Source organism: Aspergillus sydowii, assembly GCF_001890705.1.
Source record: "Aspergillus sydowii CBS 593.65 unplaced genomic scaffold ASPSYscaffold_1, whole genome shotgun sequence".
Lineage (NCBI taxonomy): Eukaryota > Fungi > Ascomycota > Eurotiomycetes > Eurotiales > Aspergillaceae > Aspergillus > Aspergillus sydowii.
This window is the reverse complement of record NW_024467859.1, coordinates 3,128,034-3,146,213: the sequence shown is the minus strand read 5'-3', so window position 1 is coordinate 3,146,213 and position 18,180 is coordinate 3,128,034. Positions and strand designations below refer to the sequence as shown.

Here is an 18,180-nt window from a genome sequence, read left to right as displayed (position 1 = left end):
TTATTCCTCGAGGCGTGGAAGAGAGTAAGAAGGAAATCGGAGGGACGAAGACGGAGTGGCCAGGGACGAAGACGGGGGCGAAAGATAAAAAAGAACCAAAGGGTCCAGACTGCGAATTACCATCTGCAAACCAGCAAGCAGTGGTAAAGGGGGGCGCCGCGATCCACTTCCTCGTTTTGCCAGAGGTTGCTTCTGCTGGGCGACGACTGGCCTCTCTCACTTGCTGTCCCTGTTGGAGCCGCGCGTCAGATTCTTAATCTTTATGGTGCTGATCCTGCGACTATACAGCGCAACAACGACGTACTATGCAGATTTGCGAGTTGAATTGCACGACTACGGGTTATGGCCTCGCTCGCGAGAATTGCGAGGTCAGCCCTACAGTCTGTCTTGGAGACCCTCGCAGCTTGCACCGGAAGCTCCAGTTGCAGACAGCTTCAAACAACTTGCAAGCCGGAGAGGCTGTTGATGACGCGTTGCGGATGATGATCCTGACGGAGAGCGGCTGGTTGCGACCCACGGCACCTTGGCGGTTGGAGGTTGGAACAAGATGGCGGACCAGTAGTGACGATGGGGTCATCCGATGATGCTGTCGTAACGATGAGATTCTGCTGCCATCGTACTGCTACTCTGAATTCTCCACCGTCGTACTGCCACTGCTAGTACTACGCTGTCTGTCCTGCACTGGCAGTCAGCGCAGTCCGAGAGTGGCAAGAGGTCATGCAGCCGGCAGGGCTGTCTTCGGCGTGTTCTATTGGTGTTCTATTATTGGCGAATAAGGGAGCTCTTGGCGATTGAACAAGGCTGGGATCTCAATTGCTGTATCCGATAGGGAACATATGCATCAGCGGCACGGCCGGGCTTCCAAGGTTTTGTCCCGACGGCTCCTGTCTCAGAGGGGCCCTGTTCCCCCGCACGGAGCCAGTGCCTGCGACTAGATCCTGTGCACTCCATCGGATAATCGCGCAATGCCATCATCGCATGCCCCGCACTGTCTTGCAGGTTTCATGCCTGAACTCCCGTCTCTCCGTTGTCGGAGAATATCAACGCCGGCCAGATGCAACAGCCATCCGAGCCACGAGCGTTCCTGGACTGCTCCAAATACCCCACGGTGGCAACGCAGAAATGACTTGCCGGTTGCGGAACTCGCCGAGCAGAGCCGTAGACACCTGAGGCATGATTCCACTTCTGAATGCCACCTTCCAGACTGGTCTAGTGTCAGATGACTACTTTCTGAGTAAGCAGACTGGGCGACTACGGTAGCGCGTAGAAGCCGTTTGCGCGGAATTCCTAATCGGGAAATGTTCATCCCGCACTGCACAATTGGCATCAAGCAATATTTCGTGAGATCTGCTACGAGCTTGCAACACACAGTATATGGAAATTATTTGACGACTAAAGGTCTCTTCACATAACCGGCCCCTTTTCGGGCAACGATAACCTCCCCACCCCCCGGCCTTTCCCGCACTCCACCCGGCGTACGAAACCGCCATGTCCACCCAGTCCTTGGGCTCGCTACTCTCCAGAGCGTCCATTGACGATCATGAAGAAGTCCTTCGCTCATGCGATGCTGCGCTAGCCAAATCAAAGTCCGATATCCAGGCCCAACATGTGAAGGTGGTCGCTCTGTTAAAACTTGACCGCTACGAGGATTGTCTACGTGTTTTCGAAGATGGCGGGGACAAATTGAAACAGAAGGCCGCCCTGGAATACGGCTACGCTCTATACAAAACTGGAAACCCCGATATGGCCATTGACGTGGTTTCGAGTCTGACCGACGACCGGGGCGCACGCCATCTGGAAGCCCAGGCTGTATGTTCTCTTGAGTTATCTATGAATTGGATGTGCGGCTCACTTTATTCCCTTACTTAGACATACCGAGCCGAGAGATTTCGTCGCACAGCGGAGATCTACCAAGGTCTTGCTCGGGATTCGGTGTCAACGGCGAACGAGGAGCATGATTTGCGAATCAACTCTTGGGCGGCGGATGCACAATTGCAGTGGAAGGGCCACCCTGAGTCTGTTCGCCATACCAGACCTACGAGGGACGACCTGGAGGCGTTTGAGACGGTCTACAACGCCGCTTGTCTAAGCATTGCGAAAGGGGAATTCGACCAAGCCGGGATTCTCTTGAAGCGTGCAAAAGGTTCGTGTCGGTCAAAGCTGGGAAATGGATGTCAGCAGCTGATACGGTCTCTACAGAGCTTTGCCGCACTTCAGAGGATCTTACTCCGGAAGACAGAGACGCTGAACTGCTTCCGATTGCTGTGCAGCAGCTGTATGTTCTGATCTGTCAAGGGAAATCGGAGGAGGCGGAGTCCATACTGGAAGAAATATCAATCAAAGAGTATGTTGATGATGGACATGTGAACGAACCATAGCTGACGGAGACAACAGTATACCCGAGTTGTCGACGAAAAGAATTGGCCAGAACAATGCCACGATCGCCCGCGGAACGTCAGCAAACCCATATGCTCTGTACAAGGCACTTCACGAAGTGCCCGACTCTATCGATAACGACAAGCTATTCGACTACCAGCATAATGTCATAACGGGCAACCTTCATGCAGTCGACCTTCTTGTCCACAAATATGATGGTATCATTCGATCTACTTCCAAGGCCCTTTCCCGGGCCCCATATCCATCCACAAATGCTAGCACGAATCTCTTATCAGTCTACAACGTAGCAGCACACGCAAAGGGCGAGACGGGGGCACCAGCGCTAAAGGCCATCCTCGCCGCGGTTGAAAGACGACCAAAGGATTTCGGCGTAGTGCTTACTGCAGTACAAATTTACGTCAACATGGGCAATACCACGTCCGCAATAGCCACCTTAGAGAAATCGCTCCAACTCGTCGACGAGTCCATCTCTGAACAGGACAAGGAAATACGCTTCAACCCCGGCTTGCTAAGCGTCCTTATTGCGCTGTACAGACGCGAGGGCCGAAAGACCCAGATCAGATCCGAGCTGGCCAAGGCTGCAGCATTCTGGAGAGGCCAAGCTACCCAGCCCGCATCATTACTCCGGGCAGCAGGAGCAGCTCTACTACACTCCTCGCTTACATCGGATTCAGCCCAAGCCGCGGAGTTATTCAAATCCCTGTACGAGAAGACACCAGACGATCTGTTTGCCGTCGCTGGCTACGTAGCCTCTCACGCAGCCATCGACCACTCCCAAGTCGAAGCTCAAGCCAAATACCTCCCCTCGGTTGACGACCTAATTTCCGACGTCGATATCGCGTCTCTCGAAGCCGCCGGTGTCTCTGCATCCTCCTCTACAGCGGCTGCAACCGCGGCCGCAATCGCCGGAGTAAGGAAGCGACCAGCAGCCAACAGAGACGGCGCTGTGAAGCGGATCCGCAAGTCCCGTCTCCCGAAGGACTATGACCCCAGCAAGACTGCTGACCCAGAGCGATGGCTGCCTCTTCGTGACCGATCGACGTACCGACCCAGAGGCCGCAAGGGCAAGCAGCGCGCTGCAGAGCGGACACAGGGAGGAGTGGTCAGCGAGAGATCAGAAGAGACTACGCCGTCTGGAGCTCAGCAACAGAAGCCCCAGGGTGGTGGTGGGGGTGCTAACTCGAAGAAAAAGAAGAAGGGAAAGCGGTAGATTATTGATGGTATGCATGTCTGCTAGCAACTGTCCTTTCAGATCAGGTCAGGCTTGCAAGGCCCATCAACATTTAGCATCAGTATACTTCTACCTAGTTAACGCGGAACAGCATATCAGCTTCAATACACCGTGTACATTACTCTAACGGATAGGATTGTCTGTAAGAGCAAAATCCGAAATGCATTCTTATTCAATTAGTAGCACTCCTATTACGAATTAGTTCTCCGTCCAGCTTAAACAAGCAAGCAAGTGCATCCCAAAAGCATCATATCATAACGTATCATGTTTAACCGAGTGGAGTACGAATAGTTCCACATTGCCGGTTATACTGCTCAAATATCGTTTGGAACAGCCTGATGTCCTGCAGTGAATCCTTCGCCGTCGTTTTAGCTTCTTTTCCCTCAACCAAGTGCGCATATAACGCTTTCAACTCCTGCTCATATGCCTCCTCCCACGTACTCACCGTCTCGGTTTGCATCAACCCTCCACGCTCATCCGCCTTCTCAACAACGACACGCACTGGCTGCCCTCGTGCATACGGCAGGTCATAGTGTATCGTTACGGTCTTATTCTGTCCATATACCGCCAATTGCCCATCGCATCGCGGCACACCGTCCGTCCCAGTTTCATACATCAACGTAAAGGGGTGGAGTTCACTTTCGCCTCCGTTGTAGTGAAACAGCGCTGAGTAGAATGGCTCGTTAACGGAGATATTTGACACCGCATCCGGGTACCCTAAGGTGTCTCGCATAAGGCCGAGATCGTGACAGCCCAGCGAGGCAAGGAATCGGCTGAGTGCGACACGCTCTTGGTTCGGTTGTTCATCTTCACCGAAGACTTCGTCCATTAGGCCGCGGAGACGAGCGTTTCTGTCTTCGCTGCTTGCTGCCAGTTTCTGGTGGTTTTGGTCTCGTGTCGTGGTATACTCGTTATAGTGATTATAACCATTGGTACCTCTACCGGATACTGGAACCTTCAGGCTGCTATTGTTATTATCGCCGGTAGGGGTAGTGTTATTAGTCGCTGTATGCGCCACATGTGGTCCGGCAATCATCCTCAACCGCGCATAGTGAATCCTTTCCAACCCAGAAATCTCCTCCTTAAAAACGTTCTCAAAGCAGGGTGCGTATCGCCTGGCGCTCGCAACAAATATGCGGGCCCCGTTCGGGGCTTCCCGCTCGGCGTCGAGGATGCGCCTTGCGGAGGGGATACTCAAGCTGACAGGGGTTTCGACCATGACATGTTTGCCTGCTTGGAGGGCGGCGATTGTGTAGAGCTCATGGTACTCATTTGGCATGAAGTTGAGGATGAGGTTTATGGTAGGGGACGTGAGAATTTCATTTAGGCAAGGGGATGGGAATGAAGATGAGGACTCCGGTTCAGAGGAGTATATGGCGTCGATGGTGTAGAGATCTGGGAGGGCGTTGAGGGCCGGGAGGTAAATTGTTTGGACTGGGTGGGCTCCTGATGTTAGGATGCCGACGTGGAGGGGTTTAGTCATTTTGGTGTCGTGGTAAGTAAAGTGTCTCTTTGCACGTTGAAGTAGTACTGCTATAGTACCTAATGGCGTGGTTGCTGCGACAGATATAGAAGGAACGACTGTGAGGATCAACCGACCGAAGCGGTAGTCCACTGAGCTGCAGTAGCACAAATCAGGTCTCAGTTCTGAACTCGATGCCGGTTTAGTTTTGGACACAAGTATACGAGTACTATGAGATCCTGGCTAATATGGAGGTGCAGGCGGTGTCGGAAGCAAGGGACAAGGACAAATGCTGCAGCTGCGCACAGTGTAAGTCAGACCCAGAATACATTTTTTCTACAAGCTTTTTGTATCTGAAGGTTACTTCGACCATGACATCAGTGGTCATCTGCTGACAACCCTCTAGTACTGCAGGATTATATGGACGGGTGGTGTACGTATTAAGAGCGTCTGCTTTTGTTTGATTTGAGCAGTATACAGATCGGCGGGGTGTCCTTGGATATGATGACGATGGGCGGGGGAGAGTACTTTTGGCAGTCGCAAACCGGCATATTATGGCTGAAAAGCAGTGAAGCAGCCCAGCTTGCATATCAGTACCTGAAGAGGCCAGCGAGGTGGCACAGGTGAAGAGGTCAACCTTGGGTCATCGGTCTGGGGATTGCTGGTTGATGTCATGGGTGGTATGAGTGCGATTCAGCCTTAAGGGTACTGTGGCTGAGCTGAGCCAGGACAGTGTACTGCTACAAGCCTACGACAGAGTATGATTCTATCCAGGCGAGGCAGTGTTGAGCTGGCGGGTCTCTTTCGCGATCCCTGGTGGAGCGGTTCCTGGGAGCTGTTTGGATCCGCAGCTGAGCCTTCCAATCCGACATCATCGGTCCTCCATCTTCTCTATTTATTTATTCCTGGGTTCTTTTGCCATCACCCAACTTTCCCGGCCTTTCCCTCCGCCGTCATCAAGTGTCCTTTCAGCTATAAACGTCACCATGGGAGTAAGTCTGCCCTTTCTTGATATACGTATAAGCGTGCTGCCCCGCGCCTTCCTGTTTACCCCGCTACCTGACATCTTCCAAGCCATCATCATCACTCTTGTCGACTGTGAAACAGAAACAAGAGAATCCAACCAGAGAAGATAACTGACTGCTGCAACTTTGCACCATCGGCATAGTTCGCCTCCAAGATCGCCAACGCGCAGATGAACTCCGGCTCCGGCGTCTACGGGGGAGCTCCCCCTACCGGATACACGGGAGGCCCCCCTCCTGCTGGTGGATATGTAAGTCCAACATTGGCAGAACGTTGATGCCTTGTCATCCAGTGTTCACTGCCCCTCTCTTGCTCCAGTTTTTTTTTTTTTTTTAAACACCCAGCTAATGATTGTGATTTCATCCCCAGCAGCAGAAGCCGCAGCAGCCTCAGCAGCAGCAACCTCAGCAGTATCAGGCTTATCCTGGTGGATCGGTAAGCTCGGTTTCCTTCTCGTGGTTTCTTTTTTCCTTCCATCTTTCTGCCGCTCGTGTGTGACGAGTTCTTTTTGTTTGTTTGCTTGTTTTACGTGTTCTCGCCTTCGCCTTCGTCACATTATTCATCCACTGCCCCTCATCAGCCCTCCTGTCCGTCCCATTAACGAACTTTCGTCATCCCATCTTCTTTCCTTTTCAGCCATCTCCTTTGCAATCTGAAGGCATGTCTCGACCATACCCCGGCCAAGGCTATCCTCCTCAAGGACCGCCGCCTAATCAGCTGCGCCCGGGTCCTTCTCCGTCGCCTTACCCGCCATCCCCGCAGCAGCCACAGCAGTACCAGCCTTATCCCCCGGTTCCTCCAAACAAACCTTCACCTTCGCCAGCGTACTCAGGGGGCCCGCCTCAAGCATATTCTCCGGCACCGTACTCACCACATACGCCGCAGCCCCAGGCTTATTCTCCAACACCTCCCTACGGCGGCGCCCCGCAGTATAGACAGGGCCCTCCTCAAAATTACACACAAACCCCGCCTCCCACCCAGCCTTATGGAGCGCCCGGACCAAATTATTCCCCGCAGCCACAGCCTTATGTACAGATTGTCCCAAACACCTTCCGTATATTTTTGTTGTCGACTTGGTTATTTTTGCTGTCTTCTTTTATTTTCTTTCAAAGAAAAATGATATTGGCAGAAAGCTAACAAAGAGTGTTACAGTCTTCAGGTTACCCCCCTCAGCCGCCTCAGAACGCGCCCTACCCTCATCAGAATGCACCTTACCCCCCTGGCCCCCCTGGAGGCCCTCCCGGCCCTCCTCGTCCTCCGCAAGGGCCTCCCGGAGGTCAGTTTGGACCGCCTGGCGGTCCCGGCGGCGCACCCGTTGGGCCTGCCACTCCCCAACAGCTCGACGCTTACCGAGGGCTCCTGATCGCGACAATCCAAGAGAAAGGTCTTCAGCATTTCTACCCTCCGGATAAGCTAGATAGGCTGGTGCAGGGCCTCGCTAGAGATGGACCTGCCAAGGTGAACAGGATCGTGAACGAGTTTAATCTGCCCATGGAAATAGCCATGGATGTTATTAAGCTTTCGCTTTATGATATTGTCCTCTACGTTGATGACAGCGGCTCAATCGAGTTCGAGGAGAGGGGCGTAAGAAAGGAGCAACTGAAGCAAATTCTCGGCATTGTTGCGACGGTAGCATCCACTTTCGATGAGGATGGTGTCAGCTTACGTTTCATGAACAACGATTTCATGCAAAACAACATTCGCAACGCGCAAGAAGTGGAGCAAGTCATTTCCAACATACGTTTCTCCGGTATGACGCCTTTAGGGACTGCGCTGAGGGCCAAGGTGCTTGAACCCATGATCATAGGCCCGGCAAGAGCCGGTCGCCTGCAGAAGCCGGTTCTAGTCATCTCAATTACCGATGGACAGCCAGCTGGAGAATCCCAGGATGCTGTGTCGCAGGGGATCCGCAACACTGTTGATGAGGTTTCGAGGACTCCGTACGGGCGAGGTGCGGTTGCGTTCCAGTTCTCGCAGGTTGGAAATGATACCAGGGCTCGCGACTTTCTCGGCAGTCTGGATGAAGACCCCAGCATTGGTGGCTTTATTGACTGCACATCCAGTAAGCTCAAAAGTGTTCCCCGGAGGGAGGAAGCATGAAATAACAAGATTCTTAGATTTCGAGGTCGAGCAAGACGAAATGTCGCGAGCTAACCCACCTGTCCACTTGACTCGTGAGCTGTGGTGCGCGAAGTTGATGCTTGGTTCTATTGATGCCTCCTATGATGTGAAAGACGAAGCTGGCAGTGCTCCATCCCGTCCAGGGCCTCCTCCTGGCCAGTTTGGTGGTTACAGCCAACCTCCCGCACCGAGCTACGGATCGTCTGCGCCCTACAACCCGGGACAACAGGCCTACAGTCCCGCACCTTACCCCCCATCCAGCCAAGCACCAGGCGGCTACGGGCAGCAGCCACCATACGGACAACAGCCACCATACGGACAACAGCCACCATACGGGCAACAACCGCCGTACGGGCAGCAGCCACTATACGGGCAACCACCGCAGGGGCAGCCGCCGCAGCCTTATGGCCAACAGCAATTCGGTCAGGCGCCGCAGCCACCGTATGGACAACGGCCTCCTCCGGGTCCTCCGTCAGGTTACCCGGGACAGCAACCGCCTTACGGGCAGCCGCCTAGATACTGAGTAGGTGGACAGGGGCGAAATAGTTAGAGCGGTTGAGTGAACGACTGTAACCTTTATGATGATTTCTTCTTTTGCGTGTTGTTTTGTCTACTATCCAAGCATGTTCGGTAACAGGTTCACCGTGGTGGTAAAGGGACGGAATGAACCGTAGATAGGGCCCGGGGCCATTGTTTAGCCGACCAATGCCTGTTAACCAAAAATGAAAACGCGATATGAACTTTAAACAACGGTGTTGATGTCTTAGACGCAAGTAAGGAGCGAATTGGTATTTGGTGATCATGTGATGAGTTCGTGGGACAAGCCGCCGGTGGGCCGTGGCAATTTTAGCGGCAGGCCGAACCTGCGAGTTGGAGGTTTCTCCGACCGGCCAAGGCACTTCGTCGTCGACAGTCGACGCTACCGTGGCCCGCAGACCCTTCGACTGCGCGTCCATGGGTCTCGCGAATCGAGAAGCCTCAAAAAGTGTCTCAGGCAGGGTCTGGGGATGACACAGCAAAGGAGAGGGATGGTTGGCAAATAAATCGATAGGATGTGGGAACAGCTGGAGACGAGACCCTGAGGCAGTGCAGAGGCAGGCAACAGAATCTGGACGACGGTGGGCCACTGACAGCCAACTTAATTATAGTAGCTAATATGGCGGCGATGGCGATGGCGACCTGCTTGCGACGCTTTCGGAGAAATTCCCGGCAAACGCCTCTCAGGCCGCAACTTCGAAGCCTCGTACGCAATGAGCAGAGTCACAAGAGACTACACTCTGTAGACTTGCTTGCCTGAATTGCCACAGGACACATTATCGGGTGCCTGGCAGAACCGTTGGAAAAATTAGAGTATAGGTTGGTAGCCTCCACCGTCTCCAACAAGGTTACGCGGTGTCCAACGAGGGCGCTTCTCTGGCTGTGGTTCGAGATTCAAGTCTGCGCCCGCCCAGCCTGAAACTGGGGTTTACGTTGCCTCAGACTCGGCAGGCTGCCTCAAGTTTCAACAATTCAATTCTTGCTTCTTGTCTCTCTTACTCTTGCGCCTTTTCCTTTTTGTTGCTGTATATACTGTCGTTGCCGTTGTTCACTTTGTCACTTGTTGGTCCCGCCCCGGTCGGCTGATTCCGACGCTCACTGTTTCCGGTCACCACCATTTTTTTGACTTTTGAGACTGCTTTCGCGGTGCCTGGCCGGCTGCAAACGTGGTCATTACTGCGACAACAGCCCCTTCACAGCTCTGTTTATCTGCTTCAATTTTCCCTTCTTTCCTCCGCCTATTACCTTGCTTTTCGCATTGTGAAGGATGAACTCGATTACTCGCCAAACGTCATAAATAACCTCCGCCGATCAGCGCCTCTGACACCCGATCTATTGTTGACAAAGAACTTGAGATCGAGGCAGTCTTACTAACCTGAAAGACGGGAGGGCGAAGAGATCATTCATACTTGCATATATTCAGGCCAGGAGCTATTGACGTCGTCATGTCTCAGCCGCACGGATCGCCAGATTCAAACCAGGACTCCGATCAGTCGCGCATATCTCAAGACCAACCTTCCTCCGATACACCGTCACAAATTCCTTCCCGGCCGACACAACCTTTGCGGAGCAATTCCCTGATCGCAGCAGCTCCAGGGCGACCGTCGCTCTCCCCGTCGCGAACATTGTCGGACTCGGGAAGGAGGTTATCGCAGCACCAACATGTCCGATTTTCAACAGACCTGGCGCGCCCTGCTGTCGAGGAACAAACTAGACAGACTCAGTGGGATCGGCGGCCATCGTCTAGGGGGCTTTCAATAAATACAAGTCTTGCGAATCCCCAGAGTCTTTTGTCTCCTACCTCCCCTGATGCCAACCGCGCAACACGCTCCTCCCTTTCACCGCGCTCGGCGCTTTCTCCAACGTCTCCGCAGAGCCCGGATAGTGCTGGTCGCTCGCGCTCCCGGAATCGTGGATACTCGCTACGTCGAACGATCTTTGCGAAGAATATAGATTCGCAATCGGCCCCCTCGTCACCTGTTGAACTCGGACACGTTACCAAGACTGAACCGGACGAGATTGTGGAGCAGGAAACGGTGCCAGGTCCGGCCGCGAGAGAATCGTTCGAGAATGAGAAACAAGATGCTTCTGTCACGCAAAAGTCGACATCGGCCTCGACTTCTACAGAAAATGGTCTCACCACTTTTTCCTCCGATCAGCCGGATCTCAAAGAAGGCAGGAACCTTTCTACAACCTTATCCTATGAACGGTGGCTCAAGAGGAGAGCCGCTATCTCTGCATTAAAGATGCGCGCCAAGTGCGTTCTGGAGACGGTTCGCAAGACAGTTCTTCGGATAAAGACAATCCCTCCTAGCAAAGATGGCCGCCACATTGACCTCGACCCGATGCGAACGGAAGTTTTAATTGATGAGCGTACCGGGAAACCATACGCGGAGAATTGGATTCGGTCTAGTCGCTATAGTTTATGGAGTTTCTTCCCCCGGCAGTTTTTCGCGCAATTCACTAAGCTGGCCAACTTCTACTTCTTGGTGGTTGCTATCCTGCAAATGATCCCTGGGTTGAGTACGACAGGTAAATTCACCACGCTGGTGCCGCTTCTTATCTTTGTTGGCATCTCCATGGGCAAAGAAGGGTTCGATGACTGGCGCCGCTACCGACTGGACAAGGAGGAAAACAACCGTTTCGCATCGGTACTTCGTCCAGGTTCGAATGTGCTATCTCGGTCTGTTACCGGCGAAGCCGCATCCATTTCGAGCGAGACACAGGATTGGGATTCAGTTAAGTGGAGCGATATCAAAGTAGGTGATGTGATTCGATTGGAACGCGATCAGCCCGTACCTGCAGATATGGCCTTGCTTCACGCAGACGGGCCTAATGGTGTCGCCTACGTGGAAACCATGGCACTGGACGGGGAAACAAACCTCAAAAACAAACAGCCATGCCAATCTGTAGCAAAGTCATGTGAAACTGTGGAAGGTCTCTGTGGTACCTCTATACACTTTGCCGTGGAAGATCCAAATCTGGATTTGTATAAATTTGATGGAAATGTGACGGTGGCTGCTGGAGAGAAAACGCCGTTGACCAACAATGAAGTTCTGTACCGTGGTAGTGTCCTTCGTAACACCGAACGGGCAGTGGGAATGGTTATCTACACGGGCGAGGAGTGCAAGATTCGCATGAACGCCAATAAGAACCCTCGCATCAAAATGCCTTCTCTTCAGGCCAAGGTCAACCGTGTTGTGATGCTCATCGTCCTTCTGGTGGTGATGTTGGCTGGCGCCTGTACCATTGCGTACAGGTTCTGGTCAAGGGATGTTGAGAGCCGCGCTTGGTACCTACAGGAGGCCAACGTGAGCTATGGACCCATCTTCACTTCGTTCCTAATCATGTTCAACACGATGATTCCGATCTCGCTTTACGTGAGTATGGAAATCGTCAAAGTGGCACAGATGCTCATGCTGAACGCCGACATCGACATGTACGACCCCGAGTCTGATACGCCGCTCGAAGCCCGAACATCAACGATCAACGAGGAACTCGGCCAAGTCAGCTATGTTTTCTCAGACAAGACCGGAACATTGACGAACAACACCATGCGTTTTCGAAAAATGAGTGTGGCCGGAACTGCGTGGTTCCATGACTTTGACCTCGTCGATGAAGCCGCACAAGAAGGGGACCGGGAGAAGCTGATCCACAAAAAACGAAGCGCCAAAGGCAAGAAAGCGATGGCCCGCCAGTCAAACGTATCCGAAGCCCAAAGGTCTGTCGCTAGGCCATCCATGTCAACCTTCGATGGAGCTCGCAAGCAAGGATTCACTGTGCAGAACACTCGAACTACTGATATGCTCAAATACATTCAGCGCAAACCCTACACTGTTTTCGCTCGGAAGGCTAAAATGTTCCTCCTCGCCATGGCTCTTTGCCACACCTGTCTTCCCGAGGAGGATGAGCTCGGCAATACAACGTTTCAGGCTGCCTCTCCAGATGAGCTTGCGTTGGTCACGGCCGCCCAAGAGCTCGGATATTTAGTTCACGACCGACAACCAGATACATTGACCGTCAGGACGTTCCCCAACGGACTGGAAGCCGCACCCGTCGACGAGGTCTACGAGATTATGGATGTGATTGAATTCTCCAGCACCCGGAAACGCATGTCGGTTGTCGTTCGAACGCCAGACCGACGGATTTGCTTGTTCTGCAAAGGTGCTGACGGCGTGTTGATGAAGCTTCTGAAGCGGGCTGCCCTTGCCCAAGAAAAAGTGAACGACATTGAGCGCCGCGCGAGCAAGCGCAAGGCAGCGGAAGCGAGCCAGGTCATGAGGAGGAACAGCGAGTATCGCGGCCGCAAGGACAGCGGTGTCCGCAGCAGTTTCAGCCGACCGAGCACGACGCGTCGTCGCTCTAGTGTTTCTGGTAGACATGTGTCTACGTTAAGAGACAGCATTGATGTCTGGCTTCGTGATCGCGAGACAGACGGCGGCCTCTTGCACAGAAACAGCGACGTTGAATACTACAGCCCTAGGCCCTCTGCCCAGTTAGGGCGGCAGTCGACCGCGCTGTCCGACTCGGGCAGCTCTATTCACGACGATGATGAGGAGGAGCTGGTAGAGGAGGCACTGGTGGTCAACGAAGCCGCTGTTTTTGAGCGCTGTTTTCAGCACCTGAACGACTTTGCGACTGAGGGACTCCGAACACTGCTATATGCTCACAGATACTTGGACGACACAACATACCAAGAATGGAAACAAGCATACCATGAAGCTTCCACTAGCCTTGTTGACCGCCAGCAGCGGATTGAAAAGGTTGGCCAACAGATTGAGGAACAGCTCGAGTTGACCGGTGCTACGGCCATTGAGGATAAGCTTCAAAAAGGCGTTCCGGAGGCAATCGACAAACTACGTCGAGCAAACATCAAGCTGTGGATGCTCACCGGAGATAAGCGAGAGACGGCCATCAATGTTGGCCATTCCTGTCGCCTAGTGAAGGACTACTCCACCCTCGTGGTTCTGGACCAGGAAATGGGCAATGTGGGACCATCGATCGAGGAGCTGACTGCGGATATCACAAGTAAAAAAGTTGCCCACTCTGTGATTGTCGTTGATGGCCAAACTTTGTCCATGATTGAACGGGATGACGCTCTTCGCGCGCCCTTCTTCAGGCTTGCTATTCTTGTCGACTCCGTTATTTGCTGCCGTGCCAGCCCGAAGCAGAAGGCTTTCTTGGTCAAGTCGATTCGTCAGCAGGTGCAGGATTCAGTCACTTTGGCAATCGGTGATGGAGCCAATGACATCGCTATGATCCAGGAGGCTCACGTTGGCATTGGTATCACGGGTAAAGAGGGTCTCCAAGCAGCGCGCATTTCGGACTACTCGATCGCACAATTCAGGTTCTTACTGAAGCTACTTCTGGTTCATGGACGGTGGAACTATATGCGGGCATGCAAGTATACTCTGGGAACATTCTGGAAGGAAATGTTGTTCTACCTTACGCAGGCTCTCTACCAGCGGTGGAACGGATACACTGGGACGAGCTTGTACGAATCCTGGAGTCTCAGCATGTTCAACACTCTCTTTACTTCCTTGGCTGTTATTTTCCTGGGCATTTTTACGAAAGATCTCTCCGCGTCCACCCTTCTCGCCGTGCCAGAACTCTATACCAAGGGCCAGCGCCATGGGGGCTTCAACATCCGACTCTATCTCGGTTGGACATTCATGGCGACTTGCGAAGCAATGCTCGTCTACTTTATCATGTTCGGCCTCTTTGGCAGCGCTCTCTTCACAGCAGGTAACATCAACGACGTTTTCTCCGCTGGTCTCCTCACCTTCTCGGCCTGCGTTATTATCATCAACGCCAAACTCCAAGTCATTGAAGTGCACAACAAAACGTACCTCTCCCTTGCCGTATTCATCATCTCCGTCGGGGGCTGGTTCCTCTGGAACATGATTCTCTCTAGGCAATACGACATGAAATCCGGCGACGGGATCTACCACGTCCGTTCCAACTTCCTTCTGCACTCCGGCCATGATCTCGCTTTCTGGGTTGTGCTCCTCGTTACGGTCACGGCAGTCTTAATCTTCGAAATCTCCGTGTGCTCGCTTCGCGCCAATCTCTTTCCGGCAGACGTCGACGTCTTCCAAGAATACGAGAAAGACTTGGACATTCGGAAACGCTTCGAGGAAGCTGCCGCCTCAGAACTCCAACAGGGCTGGGACCACGGGAAGAAGAAATCCAGCCTCGAGGTCGCGCGCGAGGAAGCTGAGATGGAGGCCCGCGAGAAACAAGTTGCGGAACTCCTGGCAAGACCTAGAGTTATGAGCGACGCGAACAAGAACGACTCCTCGCGCGGCGTATACGTGGAGTCTACCTCTGTTTCGGCATCAGCATCAGCTTCGGCTTCGGCATTTGGTGGGTCAACCCGCGAGCAAGACCAAGCCGTTCTGTCTGATGGAACGACACAGAGCAACCAAGGAGGAGCTGGGCGCAGACGCTCAGTGGAGATCCACGAGCTATTCAATAAGGGATATGGAGCGATTAGGAAGGGTCATCTCAAGTGATCGAGCCTTTTCCTTCTATTTTCTACTACTACTGCTACTGCTACTACTATTTCCTCGTTTTCCTTTCGTTTTCCTTTTTCTTTTGAGAACATTGCTGCGCTTTTGTTGCATATGGCGTTTGAGAACGTATACCCCTCGGCTGTTCCATCCAACTTGTCGCTCCTTTTTATGTTGTTGGGCTTCGGATGCGTTTAGTGTGTATAGTAGTGAGTGATTGTCTGCCACTTGTGTCGGCACCTGTTTATTATACCCATTGTGGTAAATTATACTGTACCATAAGGGGAAGATGACAAGGACGAATATCAGGATTTATATTCTCTTGATACCATTTTTTTAAATATGCTAAACTTGTAGGCAAGCGTCGACCTCAAAGCAGTAAAGAAATGTAAAGGGAAAAATTGGTGGAAGTCAAGACTCGTCCGACTCAAAGAACACGCGCGGCTGCCGTCAAGAAGGAAAAAAAAAAGAATCGTTCTGAATATCTTATTGTGCCTATTTAAGTACTGCCTTAAGTAGTTCTGCCTCAGTGTCCAGGCGTGAAGTATTTCCTCAAGAGGTATTCAAGCAAACACCCAAGAAGTGTCGGCCAAATCTCCCCGACAGTGCTGACTCTTTCTAGTGTTGACCCTCTGGTTGGGCATGAAAAAGTCACTGGGAAGAAGTTAATGATTTCTGCCATTTCTGCCCACAGGCGTACACCGCGAGTGCAACTCTGTAGACCAAACCCTGAATATCCGTAGAGTCCCCGTGGTGGTATATCGTCTGGGAACATCTTAATTAGTAAGTCCGCGCTAACAGGTAAAAAGATTCGCCTATTTGGAGCTTATGGGGGCTTTTTGCGCGGTGTCATATATTAGCTACCCTTAGTATAATCGTAACAAGTTGTATGTTCCTTGTATCAACTTCATTTTTGGGAGTTACTGTACTATTGTTTATCCTGTCGTGGAATTTGGACAATAAGACAAAGCTGCGATAAATTTGCGGACCAGTGTACCTTGTCTCAAGGCCGTCCGAGACCGTGTGGTCAAGACCATCACAGCAGCAAGTTCCAGACACGCTGTAAAAACACAGAGCTGGCCCAGTTGGAATGCGTCATCGCCGAGATGGTGTAGCCTGGCTTCGGGAGGATGGAGATTGGAAAAGATTATCTAGATAATTATGGTACGCAACTTAATGTCCGATTTCCCCTCACAGGGATCTTTGTGTTGTAGTGCTTGAAATTGCACTGCACCCACCTTGTAGTGAGCTGGCTGGCGATCAGCTTGATAGACATTATTTTCGCGGGCCCTGTTCACTGTTCACTGAGAAATTAGTTCAGCTTGGGACGAAACAAATACGGAAGACCTTAACACCTGCCCAGTGAGTTGATACGTTCCCACAGGCGTTACAGGCTGAGTTTGATTTCGCGGTTCGCCAGATAATTAATAAGAACCGAATCAGCAAAGAGACAAGTCTACTACGGATCAAGTAGGAGATAACCCCCGACGGGATCCGGCAGCCGAGAGCATATCGACCCAAAGGGCTCCAAGCGCAACGTGGCAGCGGAAGTCCATGGTTCAGGGCGCGAATATCGATCGAGATGATTGATGTGATTCGAGGCCGAATCACGCCAAGGCGTTCTGCACCTGAGCTGTTTTATGTTGATTACATCGCAAAAGCGCACGAGAGTCTAAGATCGTGATGTCCGAAACGGCTTCGTTCTGATCCACCTAGTTCCGGAGATGCTGCTCCGTTTTAATATATTATATAGGGCGACCGACGAACTGGTTTGATCCGACGATCTGGGCTTGGATGAAGATTCTCGATCGATCCTCACTAAACGTTGAGACCGGATGGGACGCTCAGGAGTCGGGCTTGCCGGAAATGTCGGAAGCACCCCCAACTTGTGAAACAGCTATCGCGCGCACTGCCTTTCTCCTGTCCAGCAGGACGCCTCTAAAGAGCGGTGACGGCAGAGTATCGGAGTGATTGTGTGCCTGTACCTTGCAGCTCGTGAAATGCAGGTCGCCCAGTCAGATGCTGACCTCAGCCTCGCCAGCCAATGAGAAAAGTTCAATTGCGCACGGATCATCGGTGGGCAGGGGTTCTAGTCTAACTACTTTAGGTAGGTATATTACTAGCCCGGCCTCCACGCTTGCCGTACGGGGTAGTTACGAGCCTTACATCCAAGCACGCTGTAAGGTATGAATATAAAACCAGGCCGGTGGCAGGAACATGGGTAAACGATCTTGCGCGGTGTTGGCAGTGTAGCGCCTTGCCGGAGCACCTCCGCTTGAGGAGGTTGTTCAAAACATGCAAGTTGAAGAGCACGAGGCGCCGAAACACACCCCCACCGTTGGCGCTGTCAGTTCCCAGTCTCTCCAAGCCACTGAGCCAATGGCAAGCCCGCGGGTGCGGGTACCTGGATTCAAACCTTGAAAACCACCGGCTCGGGCGGAGTTTAGTGCGAAAAAACGAAGCAGAACAAGAATAGAACAGCAAGACAGGTCGCGACCGTCCGGGTACCATGGAACTGAACTTTGCGCCTGCAAAGCGTGGCTGTTCCTCGCAGGCTCGCAAGTCGCAACCCACCCCCCTACCAGATGCTAACTCCAAACAGTAACGCCTGCCCATGCGTTGGAATCGGTGGATAAAAACTAGGGAACCACAAGCGTGGCTGTTGCTTCTGGCCCCTGGCGTCCAAGGCTTTCAGCTCGTACTTTTCGATTCCGTACCCAACTCCCAGAAGAGGCTTGACTCTTGGGTCCCCGAAAGCGCGCAGCGTGTGTCACTTGTCCGTCAGCGTCTGAAACCGTTTTGGAACGAGCCCGGGTCGCGCGGCGTTTGTTTTCTGACTGCTCATGCGAGAGAATAGATAGTTTTCCGGTAGTGGGTGGATATTATTGACTCGGTTG

General features: G+C 52.6%; 4 protein-coding genes across 4 annotated transcripts; 3 read left to right on the top strand and 1 right to left on the bottom strand.

Annotated features, from left to right (window-relative positions):
* Nucleotides 1-1,488: 1,488 nt before the first annotated feature.
* Nucleotides 1,489-3,607, top strand: ASPSYDRAFT_140941 (signal recognition particle subunit SRP72; the record flags this gene model as incomplete). The annotated part of the gene is made up of 4 exons (XM_040841091.1): nucleotides 1,489-1,809; nucleotides 1,870-2,143; nucleotides 2,200-2,344; nucleotides 2,395-3,607. 4 exons carry the CDS (start codon nucleotides 1,489-1,491, stop codon nucleotides 3,605-3,607), a joined length of 1,953 nt encoding a protein of 650 aa, XP_040708255.1.
* Nucleotides 3,608-3,896: 289 nt separating this feature from the next.
* ASPSYDRAFT_140481 (uncharacterized protein) lies at nucleotides 3,897-5,111 on the bottom strand (the record flags this gene model as incomplete). The annotated part of the gene is made up of 2 exons (XM_040841055.1): nucleotides 3,897-4,519; nucleotides 4,571-5,111. 2 exons carry the CDS (start codon nucleotides 5,109-5,111, stop codon nucleotides 3,897-3,899), a joined length of 1,164 nt encoding a protein of 387 aa, XP_040708254.1.
* A 965-nt stretch (nucleotides 5,112-6,076) lies between these two features.
* rfeF (putative transcription factor RfeF) lies at nucleotides 6,077-8,757 on the top strand (the record flags this gene model as incomplete). Its single annotated transcript, XM_040851353.1, has 5 exons — nucleotides 6,077-6,082; nucleotides 6,259-6,363; nucleotides 6,483-6,548; nucleotides 7,266-8,175; nucleotides 8,231-8,757. 5 exons carry the CDS (start codon nucleotides 6,077-6,079, stop codon nucleotides 8,755-8,757), a joined length of 1,614 nt encoding a protein of 537 aa, XP_040708253.1.
* Nucleotides 8,758-10,216: 1,459 nt separating this feature from the next.
* Nucleotides 10,217-15,286, top strand: ASPSYDRAFT_84458 (aminophospholipid-translocating P4-type ATPase DNF3; the record flags this gene model as incomplete). The annotated part of the gene is made up of 1 exon (XM_040851352.1): nucleotides 10,217-15,286. One exon carries the CDS (start codon nucleotides 10,217-10,219, stop codon nucleotides 15,284-15,286), a length of 5,070 nt encoding a protein of 1,689 aa, XP_040708252.1.
* Between the last annotated feature and the right edge of the window lie 2,894 nt (nucleotides 15,287-18,180).